Here is a 22,011-nt window from a genome sequence, read left to right on the forward strand (position 1 = left end):
CAAAAGCATTCTGGACTCCAAGATCTCCAAATCTAAACTATTCTACCTAATTGACTGGAAAGGCTACGGCCCCCAAGAGAGATCCTGGGAACCTGCTGAATATGTCCACGCTCCTCGCCTAATCAAAAGATTTCACCGAACATTTCCTGACAAGCCAAAACCCCCGGAGAAGCCCGGTTTGGGAGGGGCCTTGAGGGGGGGTACTGTCATGATCTCTGCTTCCAAAAGGTCAGGGTTTTCCCAACTCCCTTGGAAGCAGATCCATAACCCAGGTTCCGAGTGCCAACCAGTCCCAATTGGGACCTTTTGGACCCAGTCCTGGCGCCAGTGGCACCAGGCTCATAAATATGCCCAGTCCCAGCGCTGGAAGCGCCGGGCTCATAATGCTTGGGTGGACTTACCTTCAGCAGACCATGCTGCTTACTTGCCTGCCAGTTGAGCCTCTGATCCTCTTCTGTTTGGAACTACTTTTCCTGTTGGGTGGGGCTGGAGCCACTCCCTAGATTCAGAACAATGGAACTCTTCTGGAAGGCAGGAACTCTTTTCTTACCAGGAACTCTTTTCTTACTTAGGCGTGGCTGTGGAAGGAGACAGCTAAGCACTACAGTAGGCTATTTAAACCACACCCGGTGGATGAATCTTGCTTTGCGTTATTCTGCAACCTCTGCAGCAGAACGCTCATCGTGTCTTCTGCATCCGGTCCTGGGCCTAAGGAAAAAGGCTTACCATCCTGAATCCAGTCTTCAGCACCACCTATAAAGACAAGAAAGAACAGGTTAGCATTCCGGCATCTGAAAGGCAAAGGCTTACCATCCTGAATCCAGTCTTCAGCAACACCTATAAAGACAAGAAAGAACAGGTTAGCATTCCGGCATCTGAAAGGCAAAGGCTTACCTACTCTTCGTGCGCTCTGGAGGTCTTCACACTGCATTCCGGCATCTGAAAGACAAGAGTTTACCAACTCTTCGCACGCTCCGGAGGCCTTCGGCGCTGCATCCCGCATCTGAAAGACAAAACAAGGTGCGTTTAAAGACATTGGGGAACTTTAATACTCACGTGCCATTACTCCTTTCCACATCTAATCCAGTGGGTATTCCGGCACCCTGCAGCCGCTCCGAACTCGTGCCTGCAAAATAAAAAGACAGTTAGAGCGCATAGTGAAGCAGGCAACAAGCGCTTACTTACGTGCTTCCAGGCGCTTCTATTCATCACACGGGCTCCATCTTCAACTCACTTCAGCCCGTCATCCGCCATCGCCGGAACCCTGCAAAACAAGAGACATCATTACTAAAGACTTTAAAGACATTTGAATGACTCGAAACTTACCGTTCGTGCAGTAAACGACGGACAGCAGTCCCCTGAAGTCAAGAGGCCTGCGCTACCTATCCAGTGAAGAAACTGGTTACAGCACCCTGGCCCGAGGCAGATGGAGAGCTCGGCATTCACTTACCTAAGACATCTTACTCTGCACGTCAGGCATACAGTGCACAGAGGTCCAGCCCAAAGAGCCAACCGGGTGCTACACATCACCTTTGAAGATACGGTAGTCGCCCAGTCAAGACCGGCGCCTCTGCGAGAATCAGGTGAGCGTTACACACGTGTTCACAATGTCCATGGTGATTATGCCACTGCAGGGGTATACACTACTCCAAGTGAAAGAAGTAAATATGTTTTTGAACAAAATCTTAAATGTTTCACCTAGTATAGTGGTGGCTGGTGAGTTGTTTTATTGGAGGGTGTAAATATTTGCCACAAAAATGAGATTGTGACCGAGCATAGCGAGGGGCCCGAAATAACGAAAAAGAGTTTGGGTGGGGTCAGGGGATTCTTCCCGCTCCTATGAGACAATGTTTTGAACACTGACTTAAAATGTTGCATTACGCAGCACACTTTCTGTGAAAATGTGGTTAGGCCACAGTTTACAATTGGTTTTGTAGGGTGTAGGATAACTCATGGCAAAAAAGTCAAATAGATTCAAGTAACCAAAAGTGCACAAGCTCATTTCCCAATGCATTGTCATGCTGGCCCCTTCAATATATGCCAGTATAAAAAACATGTTCATGCTGGCTGTGCCCATACATTTCCAAGCTGGCTCCACCAACATATGCTAGTATTCCCATATAAGAACATACTCATGTTTGCTTTCAGATGTTTTTTATCGTATCATTACTGGCACTAGGTACAAAGCTCTCATTGGTTTGGCCATTAAAAGTGACGTGTGATAATAGAAAACATGTCCAAACTGGTTCCAATGTAAGTCAGTTTAGACCCATAAGAACACTTATCATCCTTGCTTCGTCATACATGCTCAGTTAATAAAAAGTCATGCTACAGTAAGAAATATAAAGGCCCCTACACCAAAACATCAGTCTAGCGAGGTGATACTACGTATCATGCTTGCTTTATCAAAGATGCAAAGTAATACATGTCATGCTACAGTAAGCAGTGGCTAGACTAGCTGTACAAATGCCATTCTAGCCATGTAATGATACACATGAACATGGCTTTGCCCGAAAATACCAGTAAAACATGCAAAGCCAATAAAGGATGTGTCAAAAATGCTCTAGCGATACCCAGTTTCCCAGTGCTTAACACACACACACAGGAATCCCCTTTCACCCACCCATACATCTCCTCTCACATTCATTCACACTGCATTCACCACACATGCATGTACTCACCCACCTAGAACATTCACACACACACAAGCACATTCATACCCATTCACCCACCAGTCACTCATCCATATACCTTCTCTCATATAAACTTACACTGGCACACACCCACCCAGAACATTTATACACACATACACTCACATTCCTACTCACTCACCCACCATTCACTCACCCATAAACCTCTCACATCCATTGCACTGGATTCTCCAAACAGGAACGCACCACCCACCCATAACATTCAAACACACACTATCACATTCCTATACATTCACTCACCACTCACTGACCCATACACTTTCTGTTGCATCCACTCACACTGCATTCTCCACACAGACACAAACTCATCCTATCACATTTATACTCATTCACCCACCTGTCACACACTCATTCACCTTTTCTCACATCTACTCTCACTACATTATCTACACATGCACAAAAACACCCACCCTCCCAGTACATTCAAACACACTCACTATCAAATTTCATCTCATTCACCCACCACTCACTGACCCATAGCACATACATACATCTGACACGCACTTCACACGTGCAAAATACACATCACATTTTTTTTTTAAATAGACTTCTTACCTGTTTTTCCAGTTCCGGTCCATCACTCCAGGCCACCCACGGCTCCTCTGTGCTGCTCACAAACAGGAGCCAGAAAGCGGGAATTGCTTCCTGGTTCCTGTATATCAGCAACGAGGAAGCCGGAGGAAAAGGGGTTGAAGCTAAACATGGCATTTGACACCTGCTACATGTCATGGTGCGGTCCAACCGTTAATGAGCGCTTCCTTCTCATGCTGCAAGCCCCGGCTCAGCCTTCACCCTGATGGGTAAAGACTGCGCCAGGGCACCCCGAGCCGTGGTGTGGTGGTGCCCCTCCTACTCCAGGAGCTTAAATTAAAACATTTTATTTTACAGGGGTAGCAAGAGAGAACACAGCGGTCCCGGCTGTGACCCGTGGTGACCCCCAAATGACATCCCTGATAACGTCTCACTTCAATATCACACAAGGAAGGGAAAGCACCCAACATGCATACTAACGTACATATGATTAAAGGCTTGCTTTCATAGTCTATAGGAGACCTGCAACAAACGGGAATTCCTCATGCGCCCAGACAGAGTACAGACATAATATTATTCTTAAGAAATGTGTTGGAATAAGGAGGGTTGGGGGGGTAGAAGATACGTTGGAAAAAGAGAAAGGGTGAGGCCACAAACGTTAATTACAATACAGTCAATTAACTTTGTGCAGTATGTCCCAGAGTGTATTAACTCTCACGATAAAAGACCCAGAACTTTGACCAGACATCTTTAAATCTCGTCATATTGTCTTTCTTCGAGGAGGATAATTTCTCCATGTTGCCAATGTACCCAAATAAACCTTGGTCTTTAGGAAGGTCAACGCATTGCAGCCATCCGAACACTGGAACCTCCACATTTCTCATCACAGTTCTAATGAGACCCCAGTCATCACAGTGTAATGTTTCTCTGTGTTAGTTTGATTTGTATCTTACACCCTACACAACTAAATTGCATCAGGCACCATAGCCACGTGTTTCAGTCTCGTCTGCTTACAGATTTTGGTGGGGTGCTTCAATCACATTGTTTTGAGCTCAGCCCTAAAGATATTTTGCAGGTCTTTGGTCACCCAGGAGGTTATTCTACATATGGGGAACCATGTCCATGAAATGGCTGCCTATCTGCCTGACATTTGCATCTGCGTTTGAGGATGATCAGTTGGTTGTTCGTCCCTGACTGGGTATTGGGGTTTCATCATATCTTGGAGGCAATATGTGTCTTTTTTGCTCAGGAATATGTGTAGCTGCACAGAATTCTGAAGCAGAGCCTGGCCTGCATGGAGACACAGTGGAAGTTTCTGTATAGGATGGTGACTAATTCACATTTTTTCAGTCAGAATTTGAGTCTTCCTGCAGCGACTTGGATTTTTTGCAGCCTTTTTAATTGCTAGTCAGGGAGGCCCACATGTAGGAAGATGCAGTAATCTATCCTGGAGTTAACTAGTGTGCTTACAACTACTGCATGGCTTTCCTACAGGATAAAGGAAAGGTTTATGTTTCATATTTTCTTTAGGAAAAACACTGCTTTAACTACTATGCCGACCTATGAGTTCATGCTCAAGTGCCTCCCTCTAGAACAACCTTCCTGCCACCCTTCGTCTTGAGCCTGATATCCTTAAGTTCCGGAAACTCCTCAAGACCTTCCTCTTCTCATCTTCCTTCTCTCTCACCCTACCCTGCTAATCAAACTCTCTGCTCTTCCTTCTTGCCCTCCTTTCCACACAATTTACTGACTGGCCGCCTGGTGTACCTCAGAGTTTCATAGGTCCCAGGCACGCCTGCCAGTCCTTCTACACTTACCTCAGGGAACCCTCCATGCCCTCCCCCCCACAGCACTTGTAATAAAACCTTGAGAGCTTTCTTTCAGCACTTCACCAGTCTCTACCGACTGGGTGCACGTGGTCCCCTGCCCCGCCGTTGCCCTTCCCGCACTTGCACGATCTGTGTACAGCCCTGCCTGAAGATCATTCTGTCTGTTCTCCCTTGTCTTTACCCCTTAATGTGCACTTGAAAAAACTGCAGAATCGCTGCCAGGCCTATTTACTCTATCTAAACTGTTAAATGTATCATATTCACTTAATCTGCCTGTGCAGACCGTTATCCTCCCAGAAATCAAGGGCTCTGAGCGACTGTTGTTTTTTCCCTGTGTTCCCACCCTCTTTGAGCGCTTTGAAACACTTGCCTGTGTATACACTCTACATAAATAAACATCACCATACCAACATTACCATGCTGAGTTCACAGCCTCCCAAGTTTCCTTGCTTATATTTTACTAGCAAAAAGTATCCATACTCCACATGGGTTCTGTAGACAGACATTAGACCACTCTCATCAATTGTTGAAAATCAATGATCCTGTAGGTCGCAGTTGCAAGTCGCTTATCGTTTGATCTGCTTTGCACTCTGAAGTAAAGTTCTCTGAGAATGGGCACGTGTAGCTGGCTTACATACCCCAGAGCAGATGTGGTGGAAAGGCGAGAGTCAGTGTGCTGCAGCAAACTGGGACCTTCTGTGCGCTCTCCCCAACTGTCTCCTCACAATGGCGCGGTGCTGTTTGTTGCGGTGCAAATATCTCAGAAATGGTGCACCCTATGTCCATGAAATGTGTTTTTAAGGTTTTGTTCCACATGTCGACGGGGTTAAAATTAGCTCTGTCCGGTCCTTCTAGGACCCAAATGTCATGTAGCCAGCAATGTCCAGAGGGTCCTAACAGATACTTATGCATAATTTGGTGCAGATTGGTGGAACAGTGTGGAATTGAATAAGGAAAAAACTAAGAGATGTTCTGCTTTAGATAGATAGATAGATAGATAGATAGATAGATAGATAGATAGATAGATAGATAGATAGATAGATAGATAGATAGATATATACATTATCCAAAGAATGTGGTAGGGAGGCACTGGGTGACCATTTTACGAGATGTTTTGAGAACTGAGGACTAGGATTTCCACCTTTGATCCATAAGATTTGAGTGTGTTTTCATAATTTAGTGATCATTGGCCTTAAATCATTTTATTGCCTTATTAAATTGAATTGTCTGGTTAAATTAGCCTTGGTGACCTGTGACATGTGATCTGCATATGAGTGGACTTGTAGATAATGGGCTTGGAGTTGATTATTCATGTGTTAAATGTAGATGTTAACATGAAACGTCAAGAGGGAGATGTTTTGGGCCTCCATATTGCATTGGAGCCAGCTGTGAGGACATGACCATAGATTTGCACTCTACACGTGGTCAGGTAGGAAGGACATAAACCTAGCTGTGATGAAGATTCTAGTTATAGATTAAGCCAGTGGATGAGGGTGCTGTGGTCTGCAAGGTAAAAGTCATCAGGGAGATCAGACATGGCAAGCATGCTGAGGGATCACAAGTCTTCTAGGTTAAGCTGGTCACCCCATACTAGGGATGATTCTGTTTCATGTTTGGGGAAGAAGACTGGTAGGTGCGAGTCAAGGATTTTGATTTCTTATATTTGTTCCAGAAGTTGTGATATCACAACTTCTTTCAGGTTTTTCGAATGCCACGGAACTCCAGAGAATGGGAGGTAGGCATTAAGGCCTACTGGGTACATGATATTTTTAGGCATGGCTCGAGTCCTAAAAAAAAAGTAGGGGCACTCTGGCGAGCATTGGGAAGTGATGTCACGGGACGTCAATGTGAAATATGCAAACTTCGGTCAGGGTTGTTGTCCACAATTGAAGAAAGCACACAGGACAAAAAGAATTTGCCAAGGGAACATATTTTCATAATACCTTGCTGCTTAAACAAAAAATGCACACACCTTTAAAATCTGAGACCCTGTAACAAAACATGTTCATATAGAAAGATGTCAATATGAGACGTTTTGAAATTGTACTTCTAACCATTGCCGTGGTCTTGCGCTTAAGTGTCTTGCTTCAGTAAAATGAGACCACGGTTCGATTCTTATCCAGGGTTCAAAACCTGACAGCAGCTTGTTGTTTTTTTGTTTTATTTATTAATTTGTTAAACACACAGCGGGGGCGGCGTACGTCTTCTCAAAAACGTGGGCATATATCGTCCACACGCATGGTCCCTGGACTTGAGAACTGTTTTTAGGAGGGCATGACTAGGAGTTTTTTTAGGCTAGTCACTTAGTACAAATTGGATGGAGCTGATCAGTGTGGTGGGGATGTGGGTTTATAGTATATTCCCATACGATGCAGTAGTGGCTTGGAGGCAGAGATCGCATTGCTACATCACGTATGAGTTTTAATTAAGGGTGGAGTACTTTGTCTTCTGTGGTGAAGGTGATGCTGCTGGTTTGGCTGAGGTGGGGGAGGCATTTTAGGGCGTGAGTGGGTATTTTCTAATAATGTTTGCCTCTGTGATGGCTGCCCTGATTCTTTGCACCTTTCTTGTGAAATAACCAATCATAAAGCTCTTGGATATGGGGTGAGGTTGAGTGTGGGCATCGGTAGGAACGTAGGGTTTTGACCTTTTTGAACAATTCCGATTGTTTCCAAGATTCTGCATCAAAAGTACTGCTGCCACTAGATTTGACTGTTCATGTTATATTATTATAGAAGGTAGTTAGATGAGAGTCAGTTGGGGCAGGGATGTCCAATTTGCATATGCTGGCCACCATAGTTTCTCTGCTAGGTTGGATAAGGTGTTTTTTGTGGGAGTGGTGCAATGTTGTTTGAATCTGGGATTTGTTATTCGGGGGCAGATTTTGTAGGTTTTGGAGTAAGATAATGGTTTCATGGCCAGGCTGTTTGACCTAAAGGAAATAGAATGTGCCCACCAGCTGTCAGGGCACTAGCGCTGTTTCTAGGTAACACCCCTTGTTTTGTGAGGAAATCCCTTTTGCAATAGGTTCAGTTTGTAACTTTCATCTGCCTATGCTGGAGGACTGTGTCCAGGGTGTGCCCCTAGGTTCGTGAGTGTTTTTGGTTTTTTTAAATACATCCAGTTTGTGGCTTTCGCAGATGTTGATCAACTCCAGGGATAATGGATGTTGCCTTATTTTAATCAGAAGCTGAAATCCCCAAAGTTAAGTAGGTGCTGGAAGGAAAGCAAGAAAAGTTCCAGGAGGGAAAGGTGTGGGAAAAACTTGCTGCATGGTTCTGGTGGTAGTAAAAGGCAACACGTGTAAATCATGCATGTAGTGCTAGCTGAATGTCAAGTTGGTGACAATTGTTGGTTGAGGGTGATGAAGGATGGAGATAGTGAGAATGTTCTCATGTAAGACTTCCTTCCACCCCTCCAGTGCCACTTGTGGGCTATTCTGTGTGGTGAAATGAGTAGTTGTGATGGAAAATACTTTCATGGGGGAACAGACACACCAGAGACATCAGTAAACCATGCCTCAGTGGTGAAGAACAGATTGAGATTTGTATCTGTGATGATGATGTGGATTTCTTGGGCATGTTTGGCAGATAATCAGGCATTAATATTAAGGCAGGAGATTGTGTGAGAGCATTTTCAGCATCTGTGCTTGGGGAAGACAGATGGGCAACTTAGTGGTGTAGAGTCATTAGAGGGAGCCAAGATACAGTTTGGAGCTTGTGATGATGATGAGGCTGGCACAGCGTAGGTCTTTTAGAGCGCATTGGGTGTACTGTGTGAGAGGTGCCATTGTGCATTTTTGCCGTGGACCAATGCATGGGTCACATGAGGCCGCCAGGGCAAAACAGGGGATGCACTTTTCGGCGGTTGCCCTCACTGATGGATGCTGGGCAGCAGGAGGACCAGAGCACACTGTAGAAGAGGCGTTGGTTAGAGTGTCATCTGGCCTGCCAGGAATCAATGAGGGTAGGGGGAGTGTGAGAATCAAGAGAAATAATATAAAAAATAAATACTACTATGTGCCTGGCAAGCGTGCTAGATCCTAGTATAACGTGAAAGGTCTGGCTCCTGATGATAATTATGTTCACTTAATATGGAACTGTTTTTGGGTGATTCCTCCTTGCGTTGTGTCAGATAGCAGCATCCTGGACTAATAACCATCACCATCATGTCCACATGTATTGAGCTGCTGTTTTCATGTGAAAGCAACATGTTAACTATCTTAAAGGTAGTGGAGGTCAACATAATGGGTCTCACCAACTAAAGTTGCTGCTTTCAGTCAGGGTGCAAGGAAAACTGGGCAATGAGAGGAGAGGTGATCTTGCTGGTTTAGGGTGAATTCCTTCACTAGGAATAGGTGCCACCTTACATACGAGGGAAGAGCCATTAAGTGGAACAGAAGTGGTCCCTTTTGTTGGGCCCCAGAACAAGGTCCTGCTAGGAGGGAAAGAGGGGTCACATAGGAAGAGATGGCAGTAGGATCCGTGGTTTGAGCTCAGGTCACAGAGCACATGTAGGATATGATATGTGATGCGACAAAACATTTTCCCATATCACTCTCTCATATATTAAGAGATAACTGAAAATAAAAAATAAGGGGTGTGTTTTGCCATGTGGCACTATTTACTTATTTATTTAATTTGTTGACAGCACCCAGACACATCACGGCGCTGGTACATGGTTGGTAAACAGACAGTAAGAATTATGTGGTAAAGTGAAGCTTAGAAATACTTGTTAAACAACAATGTTTAAGTCGTTTTCTTAAAATTAGGATTGTGGGTAAACCTTGGAAGAAAGGGTTCGGGTGTTCCACTGCGATGGTGCTGTAACCAGGAAGCTGTCTCCTCCAGCTCTCTTCCTTGTGTACCTGGGCATGGTTAATGCCAGGGCAGCGGAGAAGCCTAAGCAACACCGGTGTGCTTTCCTGGAGATGCGCTTCCTGAGGAAGACAGGTGCAGTGTTATGGATGCATCAATGGGTTATCTAAAGGATTTTAAGCTCATTGCAAGATTTGACAGGTAGCCAATGAGCATCTCTGCTTGCTTCTGAGATGTGATCGCTTCTCTTCATGCCCCAAACTGCCAGGAGGGAATTGTTTTGGATCAGTTGAAGTTTAGTCACGTTTTTCACCGAAGTGCCTGAGAGTATGGCATGACAGTAATCGAATTGTCTGCCAATAATAGCTCTGGCTAATATGAGACAGTTGTCAGCTGATAGGAGCTTTCTGCTGTGGTTAATGTGTTTGATGGAGTAGGCTGCTGACGAGGCAGAGGCAAGATACCTAACATGTTTTTGCATCAAAGGTTCTGCATCCAGGTAGATGCCCAGGGTTTTCACATGGCTGGATAGAATACCATGGTGATGTTGCCGTCAATGGAGAAGAAGACGAAAGCTGGAACCAGTTGTTTAAAGTGCTGATTGGAGCATACAATGAGCAGTTCTCTTTTGTCATCATTCGGGCAAAGGTGATGTTCTGCCATCCAGGCCTGAAGGATGCTGTAGACTTGATTGATGTTGGCAGAGTCAAAAGTAAGATGGCCAGAGCAGGAGATGCTCACATTACAGTCCTGTGTAGTAAATCTTTGTAGCCGAATTCCTTGGCAAAACCACACATAATTCCAGTTGGTTGTGAGTTTAATTAATGTGAGGGAGAGTCACACTCTGCTAGAGGAGAGGCACAGTGCTGTCAGCACCCAAACAACTGAAGAAAAACACATTATTGTATTCCTAAAAACGCATCTAGAATGTGCGCTATTACTTTGTATATCAGATTTCTTCACATGGCCAGTGACGACACGGCAGCCCATGTTTAATAAGTACTATTGTGATGCATATACCACTCTTCATGAAAGCTGAATATCAAAACATAAACAGTATTTTGAAGGGGCAATACCTTAAAAAAAACCTGGGAACAATCTAATGCTATTTGTAAGGTAACAATGATTTTATATTGATCAGTTTCAGGGGCTTTTTGTGATGTTTGAAAGCCTCCAGTAGCACAAAACAAGACACGTCCGTAGTGTGTCGCATGCTTTAATATTTGTAGAGGGTGTATTCGCCTGCACACACAAGCAAGATATTTAAAGTAGAACATCTGTTGCATAAGTCGAGTAGAAACAGCCTCCTGTTTGAGCTGTGCAGTGAGAACGTGTTACTGTAAAGTGTGCACGGGGGCAAGTGCAAATAGCACTAGAGCAACCATTTCCCTCTCTTGCTCCAGGGCAAACGACAAGCACTGGGGCAGAAACATGTTATTTGAAGAATATATTCCAAGCGCCAGGGCAATGTGTTCCCTAGACACTCCTAATTGCACTTGCATTGGTGCGGCATTTCTGCAACACTTCTCACCAAGGTCATTTTTGGAAGAATAGAAAGGGCAAGATTGACGCATGACGCATTGCGTTCAAACAATAAGGTGCGCGCAACATGAGCTGCAACTCCAACCCTGTCAAACACTTTAGCTGAACCCCGGCTCAGATCCCAACAAGTAGAGAACCATTCATATATAACTGCACAGTGTTCTCTGAAATAGTGCCCTTAACCCTGCATTAGCCTGACACGAAAAGCACACACAGCACAGCACTGCTGGTGAACTGTGTGACTTCAGTACAAGTGAGTATAATGTGAAGGCAGCCATCACTCAGCGCATCAACATCACAGCGCATCGCTCCAGTGACGTGGGCCTGGAGTGCTGCTTGCCTCTACACATTCCCACAATTAGGCTGTGCACGTCCCCGCCATCATTGAGCTTCCTAAGAGATACATGTCTGGTGTATTGATCTTCACGAACGTGCGAGTGAGTTTGCGAGGAATCTGGGTATGCAGATATCTTTCCTGTAGAGATCAGCTTGCCAAGAGTCCTTTGCAAAACGTACCTAATATTAATGTCGAAGGGCATAGGCGACATCTGCACTGTTGCCAAACATGCAAAGAAGCCAAGCTGTTCTCTGCATATCAGGCGTGTGTGTGTGTGCGTGCGTGCGCGCGCGCGCGCTCGGTCATAGTCTCTTTATGCAACACAGGTGCACAATTAAGGTTTTTCTTCTATCTCCCTTTGTTGCCAGTAAAACAAGGGCTGGCAAAGCCAGCCGTTTTAGATTTTGTGTAGGCATAAGTCAGGTGCTGACATAATGTTACTACCTGGCCATAACATGGTAACAGCTGGCACTGTGGTGATGAACAGGGCATATCATAGGAATGCCTAGCAAATGCCTTTTTAATACCTATAAATAAGCCAAAGGTATTGGCTTTGTCAATGCTTGTTGTAAAGAGGTCTTCAGTGAAGGGAACAGATACATCAAGTGGGTGAAGGTGCCCTTGACTAAGACATTGTTATTGTACCAATAGCACACTGGGGGCTGAAATTAAGCCTTTAACTCTCCACAGACTGCTTAGAATAGAAATGGCACTGATAGGCCACAGGTGAATGCTACTGCTTGACAGAACTAGATCAAAGAGATGCAACGAGGATGTGCTTTCGTGGGAAGGGGCAGGTACTTGGTGGGATTGGCCAAAGGGGCTATTATGGCTATGGGCAGTCAACGCGTGGGTAAATAACCAAGCAACACCCACAAGCCTGGATTCTCTCCTCACATGTCATATACCTCCTATCTGAACTCGAACTGCCATAGTTCCAGCTTATGGATGGTTTTTAGCTAAACTAAAAAGTGTACTGTTATTCTATGTCTTCTAGTCCTAGATCTTCCGGTATTATTCCCATTGGCTTCTATTTTCATAGGTTTTGCTCGATGTGTATTGGTGTTATTATTTTCCAATAGTACCACTCCCCACAACTAAAGCATGGTAAGAAGAGGGTCGGCATTACATCTCATTTTTCTACGCATATTTTTGCTTGAAGCGATTTCTGTTCTGGGTGCAAAGTTCCTCTAAGTGTTATTCCCAGCTTTGATTTTCTTGTAGATGTTACTGACCCTAGGGTTTGACTTACGTTCATCATCAGCTACATTTAATTCCAAAGATCTCATACCAGCAAAATTATTAAAGATTTTCCTTTAATATCATGAACAGCCTTCCATCAGATCACTGTCACATCCGTTACAGACAGGTTCTTTTCTTTGATTACCTGAAAACACGGATCAATACTCCAACTTTTAAACACACATATTTTGGACATAGATGTGTTAAACAACTGTCAGCCAGTGTCCAGTTTATCCTTTTTATGAAAGATTCTGTAAAAATAGTCTCTCTCTACTCAGATGTTTTTATTGTCAAGGCACATTTTCTCACTCTTAACAGTCTGGCTCTAGGGCCAATCACAGAATTAAGACATTGACGCTCAAGGTAGTTGATGATATCCTTCTCATCACTGATGGCGCTGGTGCCTGTCGCTTTATGTTGCTGGATCTCGCAGTAGCTTTTGAGTCTGTGGACTACCACGTGTACTTAACCATTTTCCAATGCATGAGTACAGGGTGAGCAGATTTCAATTGGTTCTACCATTTTCTTTGAAATAGGCTTTAAGTAGTTCAAACTGGTATTTCCAGCTCCACAGTTCATCCTGTGCTTTCTGGTGTTATAGACTGACCTATTCTGTAACCAATTATTTTCAATCTTTATATGAAGCCATTGGGAGATCTGGCTTTCAGTCTCAACATCTCCATCCATCAGTATGCAGATCACACCATACTTAACTATTTTCATAAACCAATTAAAAACGTTACTGTTTCCTAAATAAGGCATCACTGTTGAACCGGCTGTCTTTAGATAGATACTTATGGATTCTTTCTTTCTGCCACTTGTATTTGGTTGTGAAGGTTACACCTTTTCCTACTCCCCATAACTCTCTAAGAAAGGTGTTGTTGTTGGACTAATATTCTAGAAAAGGCACCTCATCAGCCCTTGAGCTTCCTTCTGATTTAACCCCTTATCCTTTGAACACATCCTTGTCCACCTCTTCTCCCCAGACTCCCTTTTTTAGCCTCCTCATTTGTAACCAACCAATCACCCCAACTCTCTTCTTTGCCAATCTAGATCTACTACTAGAATGTTTGGCAGCTGATGTCCCTTTGATTATAATGAGTGATCGCCCCCTCCCCACCAGCACAAATGCAAATTCATTGCAGTTTAACTCCACTCTCTCTGACCACTCACTGCTCAGCCTATATAACTGGCTAACTCACTCTTTGCAACTCTATTATTCTCCTCTTTTAATCCTTCGCACCCTCCACTTGTCTGCCATCACTATCAACTGCTCTCCCCATGATAACTCACTTACTTATTTCACCCTTTCTGTTTCCCCTCCATTCACACTAAACTATCCTTCATTTATCACTAAGATAATGACCAAACCCAACTCCATTGCATCATACTACGACCAAATCAAGTCCTCTCATCAAGTCTTCCTTTCTCCACCTGCCACGGACATTGATCTTGTCTTTACTGAGTTCAACAATGCACTTCCCACCTCCTTTGACTATCACTATCCTGCTAGTTCCTACACCACCTCCGTTCCCTGCGTTCAACCATGGATCATTCCAGCCATCTAACAACTGAGGACAGCCAAGAATCTCCACATACACTGCTGGAATAAAGACCACTCCCATGCTGCTTCTCTCACACTCTTACCTTGCCTTGATTCGGCTCCCCATTCTGCCAATCAACATACTGTACTGACCTTATATCATCCCTGCTCCAACCCCTGCAAAATGTCTATATCTGTCCAGGTTTTGTTGCCTACAAAAACTGCTCCCTGTTGTCCTCTCCCTTGGATAATGACTTTGCTTCCAACTTCTCCTCCAAAATCACAATAATATGAAATCCTATGCCAACCCTATTATACCTCCCTCATTCTTTCCAAATACTATCACCTTACACTCTCCTCCATGTGCCACTTATCCTCACCTCCCCAACTAAACATATAGCCATCCACTCAGCGCAGTTATTTGATGCTCCGTTTGACCCCTTCGCACCACATACGATCAAAGAATTTGCTCCTGCCACATTCTCTCACATATTTACCCATATCAATTTCTCTGTCACATCAGATATCTCCCCCCTACTACAAACCAGCTATTGTCATCCTTAGAATTAAGAAGCCCACTGGTGACCCTAGCAATCTCTCATTTTTTCAGAGTTGCCCCCAAGATGTTATTCTCCTTTCCTTGCAGAACTCCCAACAGCTCCGAATGATTCCCAAACTACCTCACAACCATCTGTTATTGGATGTCATTAGCCTTGTTAATGCTAAACTCCTTCAAAACTGAAACCATCAGTCTTTCTGCTTCCACTGCCATCCCCAGTTTCCCATTTTCTAGCTACTTGCCATCTAACATCGGTATGCCTTCACCCAAGGCTAGCAAACATTTGGTCCTCTTTGGCAGCAACCTCAACAGTTTAATATGGCTGAATCCTGTTAACCGTCTCCCTATTAGGGAAATTGTCCCTCACCATTCAGTCAAACCTCAAAACTCTACTCCCATGCTAAGCACATTTAACTACTTTTCAAGCTTTCTCTTTGGGCTTTCTTGCTATACTTTTCCTCCCCACAACAAAGGCCTCAACTTTGCTACACACACCCTCTGTAACCAGCTCCAATCTCCGATGTCTGTATATGCAGAAACTCTTTGTTTAAATGTCTTCTGCTCATCTACCAATATATTCGTGGTCTTGCCCTCCACTACCTTGCTGACTGCAGCCCTATGTAGTCTCCCTCTTGAACTCTGTGGTTCTCCATCCTCTTCAACCTATGTGTTCCTCACCCCCATGCTTTTTTTTCACGTCCACTCTTTCTGTCTACTTGCCCCCCTCCAATGGAGTGTTCACCTAGAATCCCAAAGCAAACCCATCTGGGGAACAGTTTAAGACCAGGCTTTAGATCCACCTACAGATCTATGAAGTGGCATCTCTTGCCATGTTTACCTCCCACCAACTGCCTCAGCCTACCCTCTTCACTACACCAAACATGAATGTACCATATGTAAACATGTATAATGCAACATGGCCTACATCATCGGCTTTATTTGTATCTGTTCTGCTGTCTCTGTCCATGGTTTATGTCCCATTAAAATATGCCCTTGTCAAATGGTTAACTTTCATTTTTTGGCAGAGAAACCCTAACCAGGGAGTGCCTCATTCATCAATATTAGTTCCTATGTTTGTCAATTCTGTTTGACACTATACCCCAATAATAAATCAATACAATAGAATTCTAAAGTTTTTGCGGAATTAGTTTAAGTTCACTCTCTCCATTTCATCTACTAATATGGTAAAGGCCAGAGAAGACACACAATAATATTTGAGTATCATCTTTGCAAGAATGGAATTTAAACCACCGGTCAATAAGTTACCCCAGTAATCGGACAAGCTATATATTAAACAGTAAAGCAGGTAGTGAATAGCCATTGGGCGCCTGACGGCCTTTTGTTTTTTATTTGGTTTTATTGGTAAATCTACCATTTAGACAAAACATATCATAAAAATGACATATAAAATATTTAAATTACACACAAATATAAAACTTAAAAGGTCAAAAGAGAACATACAAGTTTCAGTTTCATTGCATTTAAAAAGATCAATCACATTTGCATATTCGATTCATTCTTTGATTCTAAGATGCTCTAGTTTAATCAATTCCCATAATTAAAATGTTCCATAATTTAATTTTAAAGTGCTTCCTGAATAGAAGTGTGCCCAGAATTTATCTGTGTCCATGCTTGTTATGTCTATAACAACATTACAATAGCCCTTGATATATAAATTACTTAAAATTGGACACGCAGTCAGTAGGTGGTGCGCTGTTTCAATATGTAGTTTACAAATACGGCATAGTCTTTCCCTATAAGGAATCTTTAGCCAGCCGCCCAGCCTTTCCACGGTAGTCAGCTGGTCAAACCTGATACTCATAATAAATCATTGGATCATATTATTACATGCATTATAGATGTACTTAAAGGGTTTTCCCATCAGGAATCCTTGAGTAGTATACATTTGATACAAAGGGCCTCATTACAAGAACAGCGGTAGCCATGGAGCTGTTAGCTATTAGCTCCATGACTGCCACCGTTCTGGGCTCCATTACCGTGTTCCTGCAATGGGGACTTACCGGGTTACTCCGAGATAGGAGGACCCGGTAAATCCTCCATGAAGGAACCCTTCCCCATTGAGCCCCCATAGGGCTGTGCGCAATGATAAGCTCTTCTTTTATCTTCAAATTCAGGTGCCGGCCCACCTAGGTGTGACCATATTTTTTGATTAAGGAAATCTAACACCATACACATTCTGTGCATTATATCATTGCCCATGTAAAAGTCATATTGTGTCCCACTCACTATCCAAACATTATGGTGAATTGTCTTTTGTCCAATACTAAGTTTCAGCTTGCATCTTCCTGCAATTCGGTTTTCAAAGTTTGGACTGTCCAAACTAGAGACATATTGGTTTTTAATTCAAAATTTCGGGATCTCCTCCCTCTCCATTAGTTTTTGCAACAATTTCTCATTAATGAAGCTCCTTTCCTGTTCAAGCTCTAAAGTGGCTTTTATTGTTTTAGAATGGTCATTTGTGAACCCATGGTTGCTCATCTTCCATGTGTATTTCAGCAAGAGTGGTGATATGTTTTTCTGTATTGCATGTTTTCTCTTTTAAATAAAAACGTAATGTGTGTTCATCTATGACTGTTTGCCATTCTTTCCTTGGGTCCAAGTATATTTGTACAGATTGTTTCTCATCTTCACTCTGCATTTTGTCTTGACACATTAATATAACAGTGACGCTAGGTATACAGCTATTCTGGAGATATACCTCCACTGCATCATTTGCTTTGGCAACGGTGTGACATTCATTTATATTGCTGTTTTGTGATTTTAGTTTCTTAGGTCTCAATGGTTTTTTAGTGAAGGACCACAGTACTCCATTCACCCCATCTATGAGCGGAGACAATCTTTCCAGGCAATCTGTTCCAATCAGAAATGGAATTTCACAAATAGATGTGATCAATACCTCTTGTTTCATCCTGTGTTTTCCTATCTTTATGTCAACCTTGGTGACACCTATAATGGGCACCTCCTCCCCATTAAAATTATGCACTGGACCTAGATTTTCCTTCACTGCGATCTGATTCTGTGGGGTTATCCCTTCATTGATACTCTTTACCAATTCTTTAGACATAATTGTGGCCTGTGCACCAGTGTCAATCATTGCAAATGTATTGCATTTTTCTTCTACAGTGATGGGAGCATAATACCTGCCTTCAACTTACTCTAACACACATAAGAAGTGTGAATTTTTACTGATTTCAGGGCTCGCCTTTCTCAGGCCTTTTTCACTTTTGGCTAAGCACATTGGTAAATGGAATGACATTTTTCCCTCCTTTTTGCCTATTTCTGCGGGGGAGACATTATTCATTTCTCCATGTTCAGAGGTTTTTTGGAGTGTGGCCACTGTTCGCCCATCCATCCAGGTATCATCAGATGCCACACTACAATCCCCCAACTGAACATGTGTTACAACATCACTTGGCAATTTGTCATTGTCTAATTCCGTTTATTTGTGATCATTTAGTATGGTACCAGTCCTTTTACCTTCTTCAAAAATATGTGGCTCAAAGAATTCTTCAGGTGATTTACCTGTACCCTCCTTTTGAGTATTTCTTTTTTCTGCATGTGTTTGGTTATTATTCTGATCGCCCAGGGAAGGAGCTATAGCATTCCCACTTACTCCCTGTTCACTGGTACTCCCCATGCATGAGTTATTTTTCTTAAATCTGTCCCTTTGTTCCTTTGGAATTTCAGGTGTTCCTTTTTCATTTGTACAAATCTCCAATGTTTGATTTAACTCTACGTTAAACCGAACTTCTTTCATAAGGGTCTTTGCACTTTCTGTCACATGTTCATTTACCGGTATTTTTGAATCTTTATACATCTCAGAGTCATTATGGAAAATCACATCAGAACAATCTGTTTTCTTGGCACTGCAGGTATCATATGTACTTAGTCATTTTCAGAAATCATCCGGTCATTGCTATGTCCTTCTGCCCCCTCCTTTGATGACTGTTTTTGTGCTGTACAGAGCTTTCCTATTTGTTCAGCTAACATTTTCACTTGGGCCTTGAGACACTGGAATCTTTCCATCTCTCTAGAATCCTCTCTCTGTGGTCTAGATCGATATTGGTTGTTTTCCCCCTGATTGGGTCTATTCTGATACCTGTCAGGGGAATGATTTATATTGGGATTGTTCCTGAACTCTTGATTCATATGTGGAGGGGAGCGGGGTGCACCCATCCTTTGGTTGTAGTCCCCTGGTGGGGAATCATTGTACTGATGTGGAGTGTAGTTCATGTTCTGCCTGATGTCCTGTCTCTCATGTTGTGGGTATTGACCCCTATGTTGACCCCCATTATCAGCAAATCGATCCACATATCAGGGTCTATCTTGATTACCATATATCATGGTATTGGGATCAAATCTGCTCTGTGTCCCCAATGTCTGGTAGGGATCCTGATTTTGTCTCTGGTTATTGTTCATACCTGACATATCAGGCCGATAGCCTGCCCGGGGCCTATCTCCTAAGTACCTGGGCTGATGTAGCTTTCCCTATTACTAGGATCATGTGATTGAAACATTGGTACAGGAAGTGATGATCTTTGTTGATTACCCCTTTGTTCAGGTGTCAAGTTATTTTCACCTGGACTTTGAGCAGACTCAAGGGACATTTTGGCTGACCTGATTTCCATCACTGTTGCTGAGGGTTCTTTAGATTTTGGTCTAGTTTCTTTCATTTTATCACTTTCTCTGCCCTGACAATAGAGTACTTCATATAGTTTTGTGCTTTGGTGTACAATCCACTCAAGGGACTTGTCACGATCAAATTCATGGACCAGTTATGATATAATGTCTTTCTGTAGCCCATAGAAGTAGGCAGTTTTAAACTCATTAGAATTGGGGTCAAAAGATACATCAAAGCAAGAAAATGCTCTTTTTAAGTCTTGTAAAAACTGGCGAGGGGATGTATTAGGCCCAGCAGTGATTGTGTAAGAAACTTTCTTTGCCTCCTGCAATGACTGGAAAGGAGAAAAATGATGCCTAATCTCTTTTTCAAAATCTGCCCAATACGTATTCTGCTGCTCATTCAATCTCCTTATGATACTGGCCGTGGGAGCATCTAAAGTTAAATGAAAATACTGCCTGTATTGTTCCTTAGGTATCTGGAGGGCTTTAAAAATGTCATGAACCACTTCTAAGTGATCCTCTATGCAGCATTCCCCTCCCTTTTTAAATGGTTTGATCAGGGCTTTGATGGATTTCATTATCTTTATGGGGCTACTTGTTGCAATGCATGGAATTGCACTACTTGGTGATTCAACCCTGGTTCCAGGTGTATGGGATTGGTGGCGGCCCCCAATGGGAGTATCAAATCCCCCAAGGGCGCTGCAACCAAGTTCAGTCACCGGCCCAGTCACTGGGGCACTAGCTCTTTGGGTAGAAATAGAATTCACCTCAACCCCATTGAATGTGGTACCCTGCCGTCTATCCTGGGACCTGGAAATGCATATTTGCTGTTCTAAATCCTTACACTTCTTAAGGAGCCTGTCTGCCTCGTTTTGCAAATAGTTGTTTTCATCACTCATTTTATTAATTACCTCCTGCAAGTCGCACATTTCCATTTGGCATTCATTGAATTCTTTGTTTCTTTTTTCTTTTGCTTGAAGCATTTTAACCATTTCCTGTTCTGCATTTTAGAGATCACTTTCTTTTTCATAATGTTCTTTTTGTAAAACCTGCATTTCTGAGACAACCTCATATTTATCTTGTCTAATGCGGTCCACCAATGCTTTTAAGTGTACCAATTCTTGCTCACGGTCCTCAAACTGTTTCTTGCTTTTGGACAATTGAATATCAAAATCTCTGCATTTTAACTGCATGTCTTTTTGACATCCTTCTAATTCTGCTCTTAACATTTCCTCCTTTTTACGTACCCCATCTAGGTCAGCTTTTAACCTGTTATTCAGCTTGGTATCATTTTCTTGCTTTCACAGGGACCTATTCAAAATAAACCAGATCTTGGCGCATAGCCGTATCAAACAATCTTTCTCTGCATGTTTATCGGCTGCATTTAACAACCTTAGAAGGCAGACCTGAATTATGCTGCCTTCTGCAAAAATATTGTCTAGTTTTTCTTTCTGCACTTCACCATGCATGTGGTCATGCCATTCTGTGGCACTGTTTGATGACCATGTTCCACGTGCATATAACTTTGCCTCTAAATATTGCACTTGCTCTGAGAATGTAGCTTCCATTTGAGACATTCTGAAATTCGTTTTTAGTGACACACTGCTATTATGAAATGGGTTCCCTTTAATGTACAGATGGCAGTGTGAGACACACTTGCCACGCCCAGTAGGTGCTCTATGATCACTTTCCCGGCCTGCAACGCACCATAAACATGTTGGGTATTTTGTGTAGATTTGGGGCCTGGCGGTATTTTCTTACCGCCAAAATAATGGTAATTTGGCAATGACTACTACTTGCATTTAGATTGGTTTTGGCCTTATTTTCTTTCAGGAGCCATTCCTTATTTCAGTACACAGAATTAATTAGAGGTATAGTTTTTGTTGGTGGTATTTTGGTGAGCATAATTTTCTGTTTCATTTGTGGCCCCAATATACAAAACCCCTTCTTTTCGCCTAGACTGTTTGTGTGATCTCTAGAGGCCTCAGACTTACATTCAGAAATACCACAATTTTCACAAATAGCATTCTCAATCCCCTGTGGTATTATCACTAATTTATTTACATTAGTGAGATTATGTTTCCATAGGCCTCTTTTTGCTGATTCATGTACGCCCAGCAAGAACTATTGCATTATATTCCACTCAGAAACCACACACACATACACTGAGTGGAATCACGCACACAGCTATTTATAATTGTTAATGATATTGCTCCATCTGTATAGGAAACATGACATATGTATTACTTAAAATCT

General features: G+C 43.0%; 1 protein-coding gene across 1 annotated transcript in view; it reads left to right on the top strand.

The window, feature by feature from the left end:
- LOC138498276 (histamine H3 receptor-like) overlaps positions 1-22,011 on the top strand; it is a 158,431-nt gene that overhangs the window by 110,467 nt on the left and 25,953 nt on the right. Inside the window, exon 3 of the mRNA XM_069622114.1 lies at positions 10,375-10,600. Within this exon, the coding sequence (XP_069478215.1) occupies positions 10,375-10,600 (226 nt within the window). The remainder of the gene's footprint in view (positions 1-10,374; positions 10,601-22,011) is intronic.

The sequence above is a fragment of the Ambystoma mexicanum genome, chromosome 5q (assembly GCF_040938575.1).
Source record: "Ambystoma mexicanum isolate Mex_15411 chromosome 5q, UKY_AmexF1_1, whole genome shotgun sequence".
NCBI classification, from domain to species: domain Eukaryota; kingdom Metazoa; phylum Chordata; class Amphibia; order Caudata; family Ambystomatidae; genus Ambystoma; species Ambystoma mexicanum.